A 19,699-nucleotide genomic window follows, 5' to 3' on the forward strand; every position below is an offset into this window, starting at 1 on the left:
TCCTTGTGCTTTGGCTTCTCTACGCTCCAGTGCAATCTTCAGAGTTTCTTCTGACATCCATTTTGGTCTTTTCTTCCTCTTCTGTCTTTGTAACAGCAATAACACAAGAGAAGGGAATAAAAGGTATCCAAATTGGCAAAGAGGAGATAAAATTTTCTCCCTATGCAGACGATATGATAGTATACTTAGAAAACCCTAAAGACTCAGCAAGAAAACTGTTGGACATAGTTGACCAATTCAGCAAAGTAGAAGGATACAAGATCAACACACAGAAATCAGTTGGATTTCTCTACAGTGACAAAAAGAATACAGAGCTGGGGCTAAGAAAAACAATAGCCTTCACAATAGCTAATCACAAGACAAAATATTTGGGAGTAAATATAACCAGAAGCACAAAGGATCTATTCAAAGAAAATTACAAAACAATACTGCAAGAAACAAAAAGAGACCTGGAGAAGTGGAAGAATATCCCTTGCTCATGGATAGGAAGACTCAATGTTGTGAAAAAGGCAATACTACCAAAGGCAATTTAAACGTTCAATGCAATTCCAATACAAATACCAATCCCATTCTTCAACGTGATGGAAAAGGCAATCTCCAGCTTCATTTGGAATGGAAAGAAGCCCCGAATAAGCAAAGCCCTCCTTAAAATTAGAAAAAAGGTAGGAGGCATCTCACTCCCTGATTTCAAATCCTACTACACTGCCATGGTAGTTAAGACAGCATGGTACTGGTACAATGACAGATACATTGATCAATGAAATAGAATTGAGAGCCTGGAAATCAGCCCATCTATTTATGGTCAACTGATTTTAGACAAGGAGATGACATAAGTTAGGTGAGGAAATGTCAGCCTTTTTAACAAATGGTGTTGGCAAAATTGGAAAAATATCTGCAGGAAAATTAAACAAGATCCATACCTCACTCCATATACAAAAACCAACTCAAGGTGGATCATGGATCTAGGACTAAAACCAAAGACTATAAATGTCATTCAAGAAAAGCCTGGAAGAATTTTAGTAGTCCTAATCCACAACATAAAGAGTCTTCCAAGTATCCTGAAAAATTTACAACCAGAAGATAAAATAGATGAATGGGACCTTCTAAGAATCAAATTCCGATGCACATCCAAAAACTTCTCCAACAGGGTAAAAAGGAAAGCCACAGACTGGGAAAAATTGTTTGGTAATGACTTTTCAGATAAGGGACTTATATCCAGAATTTAGAAAATACTTGAGCACCACAAGATAAAGGTAAATAATCCAATAGAAAAATGGGCACAGGACACGAACAGACACTTCACCAAAGAAGACATTCAGATGGCCAATAAGAACATGAAGAAATGTTCAAATCCCTAGCTCTGACAGAGATGTAAATCAAGACAACTGTGATATATCATCTCACCCCAGTCAGAATAGCAAAATTTAACAGAACAGCAAGCAACAAATCCTGGTGAGGTTGTGGAGAAATTGGAACCCTTATTCACTGTTGGTGGGAGTGTAAAATGGTGCAACCACTGTGGAAAGCAGTGTGGTGCTTTCTCAAAAAGTTGCTAATAGAGATACCATTTGACCCAGCAATTCCACTACTGGGAATATACCCTAAAGAGACCCTAAATGACTTCCAAGCAGATATATGGACACCGATGTTTATCGCGGCTTTGTTCACAATAGCAAGGAGTTGGAAACAACCTAAGTGCCCATCAACAAACGAATGGATAGAGAAGCTGTGGAATATTCACACAATGGAATACTATGCTGCATTGAGAAACAAGGAACTCATGCAATATTATTCAAAATTGGTGACCCTGGAGGGCATTACACTGAGTGAAGTATCTCAGTCACAAAAGGACAATTATATTGTGCCACTGTTGTAGAATGAGGCTGACATCGGGGTGGGAGTAAGACTGAGAAAAACTGGATAAATTATGTTTCCTGCTTTGAAGATGATGAGGGAAAGAATAGTTTAAAAGTAATATATTATAGGGTATTACAATTATCATAAGAGTCCAGAATGAGGGTTGCAGAGTGGAGTATACTTGGGGTGGGTGCGGAGAAAAGTGCAACAATGAATGAATGGAATTCCAAAATCTCTGTAGATGTTCACAGAAAGAAATCATTTTTTAAAAATTTTTTAAAAATTTTAAAAAAAGAAGAAAATGAAGGTATGAGAAGAACTGGCTGACTGAGGCAGGACAGCCAGCATAAAAGGATAAAATTAAGAGGCAATGAAGACTCTGTTCCCAGGGAAGAAAATGGTCAACTGTGGCAAATCCTGCTAATCGGTTAAACAGCATGAGGTATGACAATTACTCATTGAATTTGGCAAAGTATAAAGCATTTGGTGATTTAATAAGAATTATTTTGGAATGTGATGGGAGTGAATCTCTGGTTAGAATGCATTCAAGAAAAAAATGCGGAGAAAGGAATTGGAAAAAGAACTTTTATGCAACTCTTTCAAGGAATTTTGCTGTAATGTTGGTCAGAGAAATATAATGTCATTTATGAAGGAAAACTAACATCATGAGAATGTTTCTTTGTTTCCTAATAGGAATGATTCAACTCAAGAAAGGAGAAAACTGCAGAAGAGATGAGAAAACTGACAAGGTGATTTCCTTGAATAGACAGGGAAGGATGGTACTCCAATGCAAAGAACACCAGGGGCAGCCCACCTGTTTACAGGTAAGTACAAATGCAGGTAAGGTGATAGAGGTAATAATGGTACAGATGCAGGTAAGATGGTGGAGGTCATGATGGGACAGATGCAGGTAAGATAGTGGAGGTCATGATGGGAGCTGACGAGAGTGCTAATTGCTCAACTACTGCTTTTTCAGTAAAATAGAGGGGGGAAAAGTCCCCCGGAGGTTGGAGATGGGAATCCAATTGAGGTTGGAGATGGGAAGAGTGTACAGATGGAGGAACTAAACTCTGACTGCTGGGCAACACCAACCCTCTGCCATCAAATCAGTTCTGATTCAGAGCACCATCAATCACTTCTGAGGCTGTGATTCTTTAGAGGAAGAGATAACCAGGGATTCACATGAGTTTCCACATCATGGGTTTTAACCGAGACCAGTGAGCATGATTGTGTATTTTTCCTGTCATATCTACTTATGCCAGCACAGTCTAGAAGAGGATGAGATGCAACTAGGATAGTGGTTTCTCGCAGGAAGTTTGATAAAGAAATAGAGTCCTGAGAAGAAATGGTTACCAGGTGGACTATGAGAGAAAATGTCAGCAGTTCAAATCCACCAGTGATTCTGCTGGAGAAAGATGAGTCATCCCCTCCTATAAAGATTGACAGTCATGGAACACAGCAAGGGCCCATTAAAAGCTGAAACTAACTTTGAGGTGATCAGTATAATGAAGACACACGTGAACAACAGAATCTCAGCTCAGAAAAGAAGGAAGTGAAGACATGAGAAGAATCAACCAACAAATGGATTGAGAGATTGTGGTACATCCACACAAGGTAATACTATGTAGCACTAAGGAATAACAAGAGCTGTCATGCCTAATGTCAAGAAGCTGTGCTGCAATCCCAAAAGCATGCAGATCGAGGCCACCAACTGTTCCATGGTAGAAGGATAGGCAATCAATTGTGAGATTAACTACCTCTGAAAACCCACTAGAGGGTCAGTTATGAGTGGGTTCTGACTTGACGATACACCACCACTACAACAAATATATAACATGGGGATCTGTAGTTGTTGTTGTTGTTGTTGTTGTTGTTATGTGCCATCGAGTCACTTGCAACTCATAGCAACCCTATGTACAACAGCCCTAAACCCTGTTCTGTCCTGTGCCAATTGCACTGCCTCTGACACACCCATCCCAATTACCCCAGTCACTGAACCAATCCACCTCATAGAGTGTCTTCCCCTCTTGCGCCGTCCCTCCATCCTCCCAAGCATGATGTCCCTCTCCAAGGACCTGTCCCTCCTTACAACATGTCCAAAGTATGTCAGATGAAGCCCCAGAATCCTTGCCTCCAAGGAGCAGCCTGGTTTAACCCTCTCCAGAATGAATCTGTTTGTTTTCTTAGCAGTCCATGTTACTCTCAATACTCTTCTCCAGCACCACAGCTCAAAGGCATCAATTCTCCTTTTATCCTCCTTAGTCTCCCATCGCAATACGTTTTTTTTATTTACTGGCTACTGGTGCCAAAAGTGTTGATCGTGGAGCCAAGCAGACCAAAGTTGTTAACAATCTCAATCTCTTCACCATCCATCCTGATGCTGCCAATTGGTCCAGAGTTGAGAATCTTTGTCTTCTTGACATTGAGCCTCAATTCATATTGGAGGCTGCAGTCCTTGACCCTCTGCAGCAAGCATTTCAGGTCCTCCTCAGTTTGAGCAAGCAGGGTTGTGTCATCTGCATAACGCAGATTGTTAATAGATCTTCCATGAACCCTGACACGCCACACTTCTCATAGAGCCCAGCCTCTCGGATAATCTGCTCTGCATACAGGTTGAAAAGGTATGGAGATAGGACACATACCTTTCCCAATTTTGAACCATGCAGTATTTCCTTGCTCTGTTCTAACAACTGCCTCTTGGTCCAAGTACTGGTTTCACATTAGAACTATCAAGTGTTCTGGGATTCCCATTCTTCTCAGAGTCAGCCACAGTTTGTTATGATCCACACAGTCAAATGCCTTTGCATAATCAATGAAACACAGATAGACATTCTTCTGGTATTCCCTGCTTTCATCTAAGAACCATCTAACACCAGCTACAATATCCCTAGTACCACAACCCCTTCTAAACCCAGCCTGGACTTCTGGCAGTTCTCTGCTGATGTGCTGTTCCAGTAATTTTTAGATAATCTTCAGTAGAATCTTGCTTACATGTGAAATCAATGATACTGTTCCACAGTTTCCACACTCTGCTTGGTCACCCTTCTTTGGAATGCGAACAAATATAGATCTCTTCCAGTCAGTTGGCCAAATGGTTGTTCTCCAGATTTCTTGGCACAACTTGGTGAGCACACCCAGGACAGCATCTGTTAGCTGAAATATGTCAATTGGTATACCATCTATTACTTATTTTTGCTATTTCCTTCAAAGCATAGAGTATTATACTAAGGGAACTAACTCAGCTGCATAAAGACAAATACTGCATAAGACCACTATTGTGAAAATAGGAGGATATTAAAGCAAGATGGATAGAATTGTTCAAAAGAGAAAGAGAAAGGACAGATGGAGGCCAAAAGAAGGGAAAGGGAAGAAATACCTGGGATAACAGATATTGGTGGAGGAGGCTGTGAAGGTATGTGGAAGTTTCAATGGGGTCTTGAAAAGATGCGGTGATAATACACATAGAGCAATGATAATTACATGAAATACAGTGCATATAAATGATTGTATAAAACACAAAGTACATGAATGAAATACAATGCATATGAATGGCTGTATAAAGCACAAAGTACATGTATATGGATGATTATATGCAAACCAATAAATATTAAAAAAAAAAAAATACCTCCGGTGGAAAGAAAAAAAAGTTGGTAGGATTAAGGGCAGGATCCAAAACCAGAGGGCTTGAACTAAGAGGGCCTCTGTTGTTACAGAATGGGATGCTAACAACCTAAGACTTAAAAAATAGCAAGTTTTTATTATATTGTATAACATGTGGGATCTTCAGTATGTTTTGCCTTGACTGCTATTTCTACTCATCAGAGAGGGGAAAAAATCCCACTTTTGTTCAGTCATGTTTCACCAAAACCAAGACGCAGCCAATGATTAAAGTCTGCTCTGGGTTTTGCTTCATTCCAGCTCCAGTCCCCACTCAAAGCTTCTCCACTCAACTATGACTTTTCTGGTGGCCAAGACCAAACTTGTTTTCTGGGTTTGGCCTTCAGCTTTCTGCATATGGAATACATTCAGAAATACAAAAGCAGGAAGCAATGGAGAATACAATGAGCAAGTGATCAAAACGAGCACTCTGCTTCAGGGACAGATTTCCTCCACAGAGGGGGCAAAGAACAAAACTCAAGGCTAAGAATCTGGCTCTTGCTGAGGGCACTTCCCATGTGTCTAAGGCCTGACTAGTTCTCTAACCTGCCACACCATTCCTCTCTACTTGTCAGTTAGGAAAGGTCTAGAACCACAGACAGGAAAATCTATTTGTAAGGGATAGGGTCCCTACAGGCCCAGGGGCTGGTGGCCTCATCCCAGCATGTCTCCAATCCTGCTCAGACACTCACCTTGTGCTGGCTGACATCGTGTCTCTCCACACAGACCCCTTTGAGGCAGAACTTGCCATCGCCACAGCTGGTGCCATCTGCCCAGGGGAAGTGGCGGGTCTGGCACACCATCTGTCCCTTGGCCTTGCCTGTGCACCATAGCTTGGTGCAATACTGCATGTAAGGGCAGGGCTTGGAGCCCACCCCAAAAGCCAACTCGCACTGCTGGTTCAGGGAGTAGCTGGCACCTGGCAGATCCTCGGGTAGGGCAATGGGCTTGCTGGGTTGGTCTAGGAGGCAGTCACCTGCAGAGGGCCAAAAACAGTCATCACTGGGGGTTGGATGTGAGGCCTGGCTAACCCAGGATGCCAAGGTAGATACAACTGTGATCTACCCATTTTAAAACTCTTTGGATTATGCATAACAGTCGTTTAGAGAAGAACCACTCTGAGATGCCCCTGGCCTTGTGTCAACGTGGCTTACCATGCCCATTATCCAGAAAGTCGGTGATGATGGCTGCACTGCAGGCTGACCAGGGGCTGACCCGGTCAATCTGGATGAGAGTTGGGGACATCATGTGATTGGCTCGGAGCTTCCCGAACACTTCCTCACATACTTTCACATTGTCATGGGGCATGTTGAACACGTGGCCTGGAGGGTGAGGCAAGAGGACCCAGTGAAAAAGAAAAGGTATGAGGAGGGGAAGAGGTCAGAGAGCTAGGGAGCTGAACATTTCCACCCATCAATCAACTGCTTTGCAAACCTCTCAGCATCATTTCCTTGTATACCCTGTCCCCTGTCAGGCTGTGGGCTCAGTGAGGACTACACTGGGTTTTCTTTTCTTTAACCTATTCTTTCCATGGTGCCTAATCATTGAGACAGTCTGACGGCAGAGATGCTCTGATAATGTCCCCGGCACATGGGTTTGGCAGTCAGAGAAAATGATACAAAATTATGGCAGACCCTAGACTGAGAAAGGATCCCTCAGGCTTCAGAGAATAAAGCATTAAAAGCAAATGCCTCCCTGGACCTCAGAGTCCCCAGTGAAAACCCAGGAAGACCCTGGAGGAGCGAGCCCCTTCCTCCGGCCTTGGCCCCCTCAAGCTCACCCAGCTCATGGGCCGTAGTGAAGGCCGATGGAAGCCCATCATCCTCAATCACAGAGCAGCTTCTCTTGGGGTCGCACATGGTGCCCACATCTGCCATGCCCAGGGTGTCGCAGGTGGTGGAGCCACACAGGTCCTGCCAAGGGTAGGGAGACGTTAGTGACAGAGTGAGGGACCTCAGGCAGTTGTGCGTCATAGAGGAGAGCCCAACATGACTTCAGCAGCTGTGTGCACGCCAGCACCCCTCTTCCAGGCCCTAAGGACAGCGGGGTCAAGCACAGAGCAGCTCAGGCCCCAGGAGGAGGCAGCAGGATGAATCTCAGTGGCTTCCTGTGAAAAGTTTGCCCAGACTCACCCAGGGCAGTCCTATGGGAGAATCAATGAGATACAAAAGCAAAGTCCAAGGGCCTTTAAAAAAAAAAAAAGAAAGAAATGGGCTCCCAGTCCAGAACCGCCATGCCTGTAACTGAGTGAGGGCCTGGCAGTGGCAGTGGAGCCAGTGTGGGTGGAAGGCTTGCTCTTCACTTCCCAGGGTGGTTGGAAGCAGTTAACCCTTTGACAACAAAGAATTAAGCTCCATTCTCAGCTAAAGGGTCACTAGCCCAACCTTCCCATGCCAGGCAAAGCTTCTTATCCCTTCAGTAGGAGCAAGGCAAACTAGAACAGAGACAATTCTCTATCTAGAAACAGACCAATAGCTACAGGGACGAGGGGCTCCATGGCTGCTAAGAAGACAGACTATGGTCCATGCAGAGGCTCCTTTATTTGTGTCGAAGCTTAACTTGCAACAGAAACTTGAGATTCCAGCACCAAACCCTGGAAGAATTTTCAGAGATCATGAAAGGGAAGGATGGGGCTCCTGCGTGGATATCTCAGCACTGGGGTCAGCAATGCATCTGGATCTAAGGAGCCCAGGAGATGTAACTGGGGCCATACTCCTACTGGACAGATGAACAGAATGTGCTGAATCAGTGACATTAACTTTCTCCTAACTGCATCTCTACCTTTAACTGTAGAGCAACTTACAGTTTATGCGTAAACTATCAAATAAATGAGATAATTTAATCACCACAATACAAGGCAGGTATAGCATTACCTCTATTCTTCAAAGGTAGAGAATAACGCTCTTATCATGGGTCATTATAGACATAAGTATTAAATGCTTGAAATACGCCTGTACTTAATGCTCATTCCCTGATTCACTGCTCACAAAAACCTACTGAAATCATGACTGTTGTTATCAACTCTCACAGTGACAGAAATTGATGCACAGAGAGGTTTAAACCATGCAGGTGGGGAGAGGCCAGGCAGGGGCATGGACTCAGGCTCTGAAACATTCAACAGTCTATGTGCTTCTCATCATATCACATCAACTCAGAGTTAACACACAGGGGGAGTCCATGTAAGAGCACACATACAGGTTTGTCCTCAGTTATATGGAGCGGGGAGGTGGGGGGTGGTAAGTTCACACATGTGGGAAGCAGACCTGGCAAAGGGTCAGAGGGAAGAGGAGGAAAAGTGGCCAGAGTACAGAGAATCAGCAAGAATTAATTCAAAGCATTCAGAAGTTTGCCACCTGACCAGTCGCAGTCAGGTGATAGTCACACTCCCTAGTAAATGAGCAGTTATTCCTGGCATAGCAGGGTGAGGGTGATCATGTGAACCCAAGCGACCCCAGAGTCCACTACAGGTGGAGTGTATGCCTATCTGATCCTGGCTTTCCTCCTCTGGTTCCTGTTCCTCTTACCCTGTGAGCCCGTGGGGGCACCTCATGTGCCCTTCCCATCTCATCACCTTCCCTTTACAAAAGCTCAGGTTCTCAAAACTTTCTCCTCCTATAAAGCTCTGAAACCTGGAAAATAGACTCTGCAGTGCAAAAAAAGAAAATATGGCTGCTGAAGAGCAAACTGTGGACTAATGAGGAAAAGAGGCTGGAAGAGGAAAAGTGGCAGGGTGTGATGCATGGCGAAGGAGAAGTGGGTGAGGAAACTACACTCCCTAGTCACCCAGAGTATAAGAACACCACAGAGGTACAAGGGCTGTGATTCTGGAGTCCGCAGCCTCTAGAAAAAACTGAGGGGTGTACACCACTACTGTTCCTGGATGAGCAGGAGCAGGCAGACAAACAAGAAACAGGCCTCAAATTCTGGCGTTATCCCCATCATTAAGTAGACGTGTGAATTTGGTCAGGGCACACCTTTCCTCAGGCCTGTTTCCTCCTCTGGAGAAGGGCTAATTCTTAACTAGAACTGGATGAGCTCGTCCCTTACAGCTCCTGCCACTTTCCCAGTCAGGACATTCACTTCTAGGGGCCATCTAAGTCATTAAAAGAGCATACAAACATTCTCATTATGGCGAGAACCTCAAGATTTTCTCCATATTTTGGGAAGCGACTTATCCCAGGTCTCCCATATTCATATGTATACTCCATGTCCTGAGCCCACTTTTCCCCAGAAGAATGCCCAGAGCTCTGACTAGGCCTGAAAGTCCACCACTGAGGCTGTTAAGTCCTTAAAGCCACAGCCTCCTTCTCCCAGGACAGGTGATTCTCTTGAGCAGAGATGTGCAGCTGCAGGCCGTTCTTGGCCAGGAGCAGCCTGTTCTTTCCATTAGGAAATCCTGGTTTCCCTGGATCAAACAAGAGGAACAAGAACCAAGCTGGTAGATTTCCAGAGGGTAAGAGCAGAGCTACAAGCCACCACTTGCTAACCAGTTCCTTCAGCATGGAAGATGCATCTACCTTGTGTCCAAGCTTTGGCTTGTCACCTGCTTCCTGGTGGGAAATCAAGTGAAGACTCTCCAGGGCGTTCAGCAGCCATGTGGGCAGGAACACCTCAACTGTGGCACTAAGAACCTCCACCCAGCTCAAATGAATTCAGATGCACTCTGTTTCAGCCTCTTCCACTCAGGCTCTCATCTGCAGAAATAGAAATTGTTCTGGTTCCCTTTGTCTGGATTGGAGATGCACTCTGTGGCCACTCCCTGACTCTAGATTTCTGATGATGGGCCACTTCTCTCTGGAGCTACAGCTCCCATTCCAGGAGACCCAAGGAATCATCCTGGGCAAGAACCTAACCCTCCTAGAAGAACTTTTTCTGAGTTTCCTATCCTATACAATACATTAAGGGTAGAGCCAGATTAGGGAGGAGGAGGATGGAATAAGGATTAGCACTTGCAGTGGTTCATCCATATTAACCAATGTCACTCCCCATACTACCCACCACAACCCGCCAACAGGTATCTTCCTGCAAATGCCAGATCTCCCTAGCCTCTCCTCTCATTTCCATGCCATGCATTGAAATGTTCGATGCTTTTCTAACATTATTAGAAAAAGAGAAATTCACAAAACCCAAGCACAGAATCAGCTTCAACTTTGTTAAAAATACAAATAACAAAACATATATGCATCCTCATGTAGTCATCTCACCACCATGCTGATATCCTGGGCCTGAGAGCCCATGCCTGTATTACTGTCCTTGGCCTGACACTCAAATGACTCCGGATACTACAAGGAGCCAGGCTATCATCTGAAAAGCAATTGGAAATTTTAATTCCCCTGAAGGGGCCTGGGAAGAAAGGCCTGGCTATGCACCTGCTGGACCAGCACTGACACCTCTCTGGAGTGTAGTCTATGCTGCACAGATGACATCACCATGAGGTGGAATCAACGTGACAGCCATGGCTTCATCAAGTACTGCAAGCATTCCTGTCACATAGCTGAGGAGCTTTTCTCATCCTCTAGATGAGAAAACTGAGCCTCTGTGAGTTAAAATTACTCTGACAGCTATAAAGTGAAAAACTGGGAACTGGGTCCAGGCCCTTAAAACCAAGGTCAACAGCATCCCTTCCTCCAAATCACACTGCACAAGTCGGGCCATCCTTGTCGCTGGTGAAACCACCTGCACTAACATTAATACACTTAGCTTCACTTACATCTGCATCTCTGCCGTACATTCTGTGTTTCCTCATTCAGCCCCAGGTCCACTTCTGTTTGTGAGCCACATGGATGAAGGGCCTTGATTGGTTAGGAAAAAGAGTCTAGCAATTTAATGCCTAGAAATATGAATGAGGCTGCTTGGTGAAGAAGGTTACTTACTCTTAGAATACTCAGTTTCACTGGGGTAGAAATCCCTCAAGATATACAAGATGCTATACATGATGGCAAGTGTAGCAAGCACGAGACAAGAATTTCCTTAATGAGAAAGAGAATGCAAAGTCTGTAGGGAGACTAAACCTCCAGCAATCATTACTTCAGGGAGAATGCGTACCACCTAAATGAGAACAGTGACATGTATTAGGGCTCAGTGGTGGTGCTGTGGTAGAATCCTCCCTCTGTGTAGGAGACCTGGACTGGATCTCATGTGACCAAGTCTGGCAGTACTAAACAGATTACAGTAGAGTTTCCAGACTAAGACAAAATAAGAAGAAAGGTCTGGAGAGCTACACCCAACAACCAGCCAGTGAATACCCCACAGAGTAAACCAGTCTCCTGGAGATGGCAGAGGACCAGACGCATTTAGTTCCACTGTGTGTGATGATGTCAGAGTCAACTTGATGGCAGCTAAGAGCAAACAACATGTGCTGTGCTCAGCACTGCAGAAGGAGCTTTGGCTGTACTGACTCATCTAGTCCTCGTAACAGGGAACTCTGGTAGCTTAGTGGTAAAGAGCTGTGCTGCCAACCCAAAGGCACATGGCTCAAATCCACCAGCTTCTCCAGGGGAAAAAGATGGGCAATTTTGTATCATGCAATTTATTTTGAAAACTCTCTGGTGGGTCAGCTATGAGTCAATTCCAACTTGATGGCACATAAAAGCAGAAATTCTTAAAACAGTCTTACAAGGACATGCCATTATTAGTCCTCATTTTATAGTCAATACCTAGGAAGGATAAGTAATTAACTAGAATCAAACAGTGATGACCAAGTTTAAATAGAGAGTAGGACAGTCAAGGTGGAAATCCAGGCATACTGTTAAGAGCCAAGCATTATCACTGTTCTGTGCCGATTCTGGACAACTTCCACCCAAGAGCCAGCTTCTCAGGAATGAAGGAGCTGGGGAAATGGGGATTCAGGAGGGGAAGATTTCCCCCACCCCTTCCTAGACTGACTCAGGTCAAGTTGGTGGGCAAGAGTAGGATAGCCCTGGGGGGACGCACCTCACATGACCTCTGTGCCACCACCCCCACCTGCACTGACACACTGACCGCGTTCCTGCTCTGAACCTTGTCTGCTGGCTCCAGGAGCAGATTAATATGATCCTCTCTGGGGACCCTCCTTCTGGGGCAAAATCTAATGGCAAAGAGCCAAAACTAGATGCCAGAAGACTCTCAGCTGTGCAGCTCGACAGGCTAGAAAATTGGATTCATGATCCCTGAGAAGGGAAATGCGTTATCCAAGCAGCTGCGGCTCTGTGCAGTTCTTTCCTCTGTTTCAGCACCTCCCTTCCATGAACGCTACCAATCACCATGATGTTCCACCTGACAGAACTAGAGAGACAGAGAAGGCTCTGCTGTGACGGATTTGAGGAACTGTGGACTAAACACTGCGGGAGTCAGTGGTCTACAGATCAAATACAGGAATATGTAGTCAGATGAATGCTAAGTATGTTTGCCAAAGCAATGAGACAGGATGCTCTCATTAGGACTATCTCTAAATTAAATCTTAGAGAATCTGTAAGTAATTTAGAAACATAAGCATATATTGAACAACTACTGAGCTCTGATAGCCTTGTCTGTAGGGAGTTATATTGCCGACTCAGAGACAACACCTCTTTAGTAGCTCAAATCCACTGGCAGCTTTGAGGAAGAAAATGGTCAATCTCCTCCTTTGCAAATTACAGAAGCCCACTGGAGGGCTGGTCAGTTCCATCTGAATGAAAATAAGGGGAGGGGGGAAGCTAAGTGATGATAATAATATTGCCGTTGTTAAATTTCATCAAGTCTGTCCTAACTTATAGCAGCCTTATGTACAACAGAACAACAAGGTCTGGGGCCAACCTCACCTCATTGTCTAAGCCCACTGTTGGAGCCACTGTGTCAATCCACCTTGTTGAGGGTCTTCCTCATTTTCCACTAACCTATATTCTATACCAAACATGATATCCTCTTAAAATTGAAGGTAATAATGTTTTTGCCATTCTGTTATTGTTGTGTGCCGTCAATCAGAACTGACTCACAGCTGACCTTCCAGCGGGCTGTCAGAGGCAGTAAATTGCACAAGAGGAGACTGCCCATCTTTCTCCCATTAAGAAAATAATAGTTGCCATTAATTGAGTGCCTAATCTAGAACATTAAATAGCTTATCCTTACCAGAGGCTTGACATTTAAGCATCATCATCATAATCTCTATTTTCAGAATGAAGAAAGTCAATTTCAAACAGCTCACTAATTCAGTGTTCATTGCCAAACAGTTTAAAAGCAGGATTCAAATTCAATACTGCCTGCCTCAAGCCTGTCTTCTTTTTCTGTTGAGGGCAACAATATGGTGAAGTGAAGCTGAGAGTCAAAGACTGATGCACAAAAACCCCAGAGAGGTTCACAGGAAAGGAAAGAGAAAGAGTTTGCAAAAGAGAAAACTTGCCCCCTGGCCTCACATAAAATAGAAATCAATGCCAGCACACATTCCTCCTTCTGCCCTTCCTCCTCACTCTCCGTGTTAGTGCTGGCATGATTTCTTTGGTGAAATGAGGAGAGGAAGGAGAAGAATCACTACCTTACAAGCCAGGGAATAATCATATACCACTTCTTCTCAAAAGGAGAACCCTTTCTCCCAGGAGAGTGCTTGAAAATCACAGATGCTCATACGTATTTTAGCAAAGAATTATGCATGTGGAATAAAGGCCAGTCTACCACAAAGAGTTACCAAAACAGCAAGGACATTGGGCCTGAGGGGAGAGAAGATGCAGAGAAATGAGGTTCAACTGAGTCTTAGAGTGAGAGGTTCAACTGAGTCATAGAGTGAGATATCTGCCTCCCTCTGTCTGGTGCAGCAAGAAGTCACAGAAACTGCTCCTCACAGAAATAAGTGTCCACCTAGAGCAATAATGGCTGAATTCTCCACAGGTCCTGCTTCTAATCCTGTGCTGGCCTTACTCTGCTACCTGTAGGCTGCTCAGTGTATTAAAAAAAAAATCAGCTGAACACTCTTTCGTCATGACGTTACAGTAAACTTTTAAATGTTGTTGTTGTTATGTGTCATCGAGACACCTGAAACTCATAACAACCCTAGTACAATAGCTACTCTATGTACAAAAAGCCTACTCTATCCTGAGCCAGTCTCACTGTATCTGACACATCTACCCCTATTATCCCAGTTACTGTATCAATCTGTCTCATCCAGGGTCTTCCTGTCCTGCACTATCCCTCCACCCTCCCAAGAATAATGTCCTTTACCAAGGACCAATCCCTCCTGGCCATATACCAAAAAAATGTGAGATGGAGCTTCAAATCCCTCTAAGGATAAAATTGGTTTCACCCTCTCCAGTACAGACCTGTTTGTTTTCTTTGTGGTTCACAGCATGTTCAATACTCTTCTCCAATACTACAACTCAAAGGCATCAATTATTCTTTGTCATCCTTAGTCATTGTCCAGCTAGCTCTCTGATGCATAGCAAGTCATTCTGAAGACCATGGCCTTGCTCAGGCGCACCTTAGTCCCTAGACTGACATTACTCTTTTGCACTTTGGAAAGGTCCCTGACAGCAGACATCCCCAATGCAATTTGCCTTCTGATTTCCTAAATCCTGGTGTGAAGAACACAGATTGTGGAGCTGAGCAAGCTGAAATTGTTAACCTGGCTCAAATTGGCAAAATACTTGATATATGGTCAATGTCTTCTCCTTTCAAAATAGTTTAGGATTCTCCCCAGGTCTTGTCTTCTTGGTGTTTGGATTTCAACATTCAAAACCCTCCTTCCACCTACCAAGCTTAGGTCCAAGCCCAGCCCAGACTGGTTTGCACACACAGCACCTGTCAGGGAGAGTGCGCACATACTCTTGACACACCTCTCAGGCTGCTTTCTCTCCAGCAACCTCTGATGCCCAGAATTTGGTCGGTGGCCACTCTCATTTCTGTCCCAGGAGAAAATGCAGTTGGAGCAAGGCAGACCTTATACAGCAGTGAGAGCCGCATCAGTCCAGAAGAGTCATGGATCACATCTCATATGCCTCAGGGAAGCACCCATCAGTTCAGGATCCCTTCCAGAGAAAAAATCATTTCTAAAATAGGTGGTGGTGGTGGTGGTGGTTTGTTGCCATAAAGTTGGGTGTGACTCACAGCAACAGATCTGAACCTTGACCTATCCTGCACTGTCCTCACCATCTCTGATATGTTCCAATATTAGAGTCACTGTGTCAATCTTTCTTGTTGAAGGTCTTCCTCTCTTTTGCTTATCTTCTACATTTTTCCAAGGACTAGCCCTTCCTGACAACATGCCCAAAGTATGTGAGACAAAAATTTCACCATCCTTGTCTCTAAGGAGTGCCTTGGTTTCACTTCCTTGGTTTTACAGATTTGTATGTTCTTTTGGCCAACCATTCAATATATATATATAATCTCAAGTTTTTACTTGAACATGCATCGCTTATACTAACATGATAATAAACATGGTTTAAGCACACTAGCTCATTCATTTGTGTTAAGAGATCACTATTGGTCCCTTCAACATAAAGCAAAACCCTTTTGTTATGTTGGAGAAAGCAGGTCTGCAGAGGTGGAAAGAGCAGGTAGGACACTTGTCTTCCCACTGAACACCTGTGCCTGCCCCTGTCCCTATTCCTGTCCCTCTCCCTGACATTGGGTAACTTTTCATTCCTCAACCTCCGTGGGTGTGGCAAGCCCTGCCATCTGTGCTGGTAAGGAGGTGGAGGATGCACACTTACTGTCCAACAGAAAGCACGTACCTGGAGGACAGGCCTGCCAGCACAGCAACCTCTTCACTCTCCTGGCTCTGAAGGACCAGGCAGCTTCTAAAAGTCATGGTATCTCATGGTACATCACTGCTTCTAGCCAAGTGGCCGTACATCTTCTACCCATTATGTCTGGACAGCCAGTCCATGGAGTTTAGTACTGAGAAATGGAAGTATTCACATGGTTTGATTTCTTCTTCTCCAAACAGCAGATCATTCTGGCTGCATGGCCCATCTTTTCAGCACAAGACTCCTTCCTAGGGCTGGTTCCAAAGACTTAGCTGGGCCACCAACAGCAGAGACAGGAGTCTGTTACTTGAGAGCTAACGGGTGATCTCCACAGGGTTTCTCAAGGATCTCGGCTTCCCAAGTAGTAGCTATTTTGCCCATTAATACATCCTGTTTTCAGCCAGCAATCCAACTGCAGATCAATTCTGTGCTCTGCAACCAAAGTTACCTTCTTTGTCCTTTCCCCACGACTCAGTCTCCATGATAAGGCAGGCAGGCGGTGGGAGCTCTACAGACTTCAGCTGGAAGAATGAGAGGAAGGAAACAGACGCAGGCCAAAGACCTCCCTAGAGAAGCCAGGTGGTGGGAGGAGAAGGCTGGGAAATGGAAGTCTAACTCAAGGAAGGGACTGGCTGTGCCAAATGGGCTATTGTAGAGGCTCCAGTTCTAGCTCCTGTGCACCACCCAGCTCTGACTGCCCATTCAGAAACCATGGAGATTTCTTTACAGCTTAGAGGTAACCAGGCCTTCTGTACCATACCCAAAATGCTGTGGTTACAATAATGAGAAAACAAGACATGGCATAGATTCAAGTCACAGACCCCCAAAAGAGATGGACTGGATTCTCCTAGTTTCCTATATCTGAGAAATTTCAAGAAACCGAAGACTTTACAATCCCAATCACTCCAGCATGGATAATCTTAAACATGCACTGATTCATGGGTTTGAAGTAATGTTACAAGTGCCTCTGGTCTTGGCTTGATGATCCTGGCAACCTTCTCCCAAGACATCTCTTGTGCCAGCAAACAGGTGCCAGACTAGGCACTTCACAGCCCACACCATTTAACCGTTAAAAGCAGATTGCCTGGCTGGTTTTATCGGTCTTTTGAACTGCAATATTTAGGCTTCCCAACTGCAAGTGGAGTCTCCTGAACGTCTTAGCTGAGCCCACACCCTGGGTTTAAAACTCAAAACTTGCCCTTAAGTTTTAGTAAATAGAGGGTATGAGCAACTTGGCCTCCTCTCCGTGTAATATAAAGCAGGGTAAACACATCATCTTCCACCAAAAGGAATATGGGGGAGCTGTAAGGTATTTCCCCACCTCACCTCCAAATAAAGCCCTTCTGGAAACTCTAATGAAAATAGCCTTACACACCAACATAAGTGTACTACCAAGTAGCATCTAAAACGCAAGACAAAACCTGTGACAGATGTGCAAGCGACAGCAATTAAGGTGAGAATGCCCCCTCCATCCCACTCCAGTACTTAAATTTCTTCTTTCACAAGAACTTACAAAATGTTCCCAATTCTCTTTCCCAATCCAAGGTTTCCCAAGACAGAGAAAGGATAACTGGACATGTTACCAGCAATAAAGCTGTCAGGGCGTCGAACCGGGACGCCTGGATTACCGTCCAGTTGCACAGCCAGTAAGAAGACCAGCGAAAATGTCTAAGAGGACTTAGACGTCCAACTCAATAAGGGCGGGCCTTTCCTGCCCGTCCCAACACTATCCTCCGAGTGCCTCCTATCGACCTTGGTGACACATTGCAGCTCTTCCTGGACTCGGGGGGGGGGGGGGTGCCTGATCCAGGAGGCATTGATTGGCTGACCGAGGCCAACACCTTCTCAAAGCTCAGGCTATCCAAACTGCTCTGATGCACGTGAGTCATAGCGCCACTGAGCCAGGCCCATTTTGGAATCTCCAAGGGAAGACTTAGAAGAGATCAAGGAAACTTAACTGTCAGAGCATTGCGCAACACAAAAGAGATTTGGAGAGCTGAGTGGGGCAGTTACTGAAAGGTGTCTGGGTCGTGCTAGATCAGAGGTGGCTCAAAAACTCACCTGCCTCGTGAAAAGGATGGCGGTGTCCCAGTACTCGGGGTGCTTGTCACTCACTTTATTCATTTTCTTCTGCCAAGCGCAAAAGTTACGCAGCGTCAGGGCTGCGTTGCTGGTGACCTTTGGCCCAGTGTCTCGATCCCCAAGAAGCAACACCTTGACCACAACGATGCTGATGGGATTGAAGATGCTAGGATGGCGGTAAAGGCGTGCTGCAGTGGCCAGCAACGTCAGTAGATAATGTTCCAAGTCTGCACCATGGAACTTGACCATGGACTGGTCCGCCACTACCAGTGTCTCCACATACCGCGGAATCGACACGAAGCGCTTTGCTCGCCCGGCCCTGCGCCCGCGGCGACCCTCCGCTAAGCTGGGCTGCCGCAGCTTATAATGGTCTAGGGTCTGTAGGATGGCCGGGTTCCATCCCGAGGAGGCCACTCCGCAGCGGGAGGTCGAGTCTCCTGGGGCCCTGCCCCGGGCGGCCCGGCGCTGGAGGAGATGCGCGCCCTGGCTGTTGCACTGTGCCGCTGGCGCGCTGGCGTTGGGAAGCGGACTGATGGTGTAGTCCGATCCGCCGTAGCCGAAAGCTCCGCGGAGCCCCCCACACAGGCTCAGCGCGGCGAAAGAGCCCGGCTCAGCGTTTACATCGCCAGAGTAGAAGCACCGTCGCAAATCCGGAAAGCTCGCGGTCAGACCTGGGAGGTGGACACCTAGGTGCTCTGTGGCGAAGGTAGGCGCCAGGAAGCGAGCATCGGGTATCAGGTGGAGGTAAAAGTCCTCCTGAAACGCTGTGATCTGAACAATGAGGCCCTGGTCACCGGCGTTCTCTGGCCCCCGCGGGTAGTAGTGGCGGCCGTTGATGTCCTGATCCAGGCGGATCGGGACGACCACCTCCTGCTCTGGCTCAGAGCCCCTGGCCGTCTGTCCAGCGAGAGCCAAGGCTAAGATGCCCAGCAGAAGCATGGCGCCAGAGCTGCTCACGGCCGCGGCTCCAGGAAGGGCTCGGCCCGCTCCCGACCGTGGGCACCCGCTCCTTGCAGCCGGCCACCGGGGCGCCAGCCCTCGAGGACTGCCCGCGATTCCTAGAAAGGAGAACCGAAGAACGGGGACTCCTCCCGGAGCCCTGCGTGTGCGCCGGGCAGCCCGCGCCGCCTACCTGTGCCTTTCCAGGACAAGCGCGCCCGAGTGTGGTCGCTGTCAAGTGCAAAAGCGAAGGCTTGCCGCAGAGAGCTGGCTGCAGCGCCCACAGCTGCTCAGAGCCCAGCCTCTGGCCGCGCGCAAGCCAGGCCCGGGCAAGCCTCTTAAAGGACCCCTCCTCGCTGGCTCGCTCGGGCGGCGCCCCTCCCCGCAGTCCCCTCCCCGCCGGCCGGAGCTCGCGGCCCACAGCCTCCAAGGGCCACGAGAACTCGGTCCCGCCTCCAGCGCCAAGAGCCTCT

The 19,699-nt window shown here is 46.2% G+C and overlaps 1 protein-coding gene across 1 annotated transcript in view; it reads right to left on the reverse strand.

Annotated features, from left to right (window-relative positions):
* The window catches only part of ADAMTS15 (ADAM metallopeptidase with thrombospondin type 1 motif, 15), a 31,525-nt gene extending 12,299 nt beyond the window's left edge, over positions 1 to 19,226 (reverse strand). The window contains exons 1-4 of the mRNA XM_006901732.1: positions 18,267 to 19,226; positions 7,295 to 7,427; positions 6,669 to 6,836; positions 6,207 to 6,490 (exon numbers count right to left, since the gene is read on the reverse strand). Of these exons, the coding sequence (XP_006901794.1) occupies positions 6,207 to 6,490; positions 6,669 to 6,836; positions 7,295 to 7,427; positions 18,267 to 19,226 (1,545 nt within the window). The remainder of the gene's footprint in view (positions 1 to 6,206; positions 6,491 to 6,668; positions 6,837 to 7,294; positions 7,428 to 18,266) is intronic.
* Between the last annotated feature and the right edge of the window lie 473 nt (positions 19,227 to 19,699).

The sequence above is a fragment of the Elephantulus edwardii genome, unplaced genomic scaffold (assembly GCF_000299155.1).
Source record: "Elephantulus edwardii isolate Elephantulus edwardi_28Jun2011 unplaced genomic scaffold, EleEdw1.0 scaffold00341, whole genome shotgun sequence".
Taxonomy (NCBI): Eukaryota; Metazoa; Chordata; class Mammalia; order Macroscelidea; family Macroscelididae; genus Elephantulus; species Elephantulus edwardii.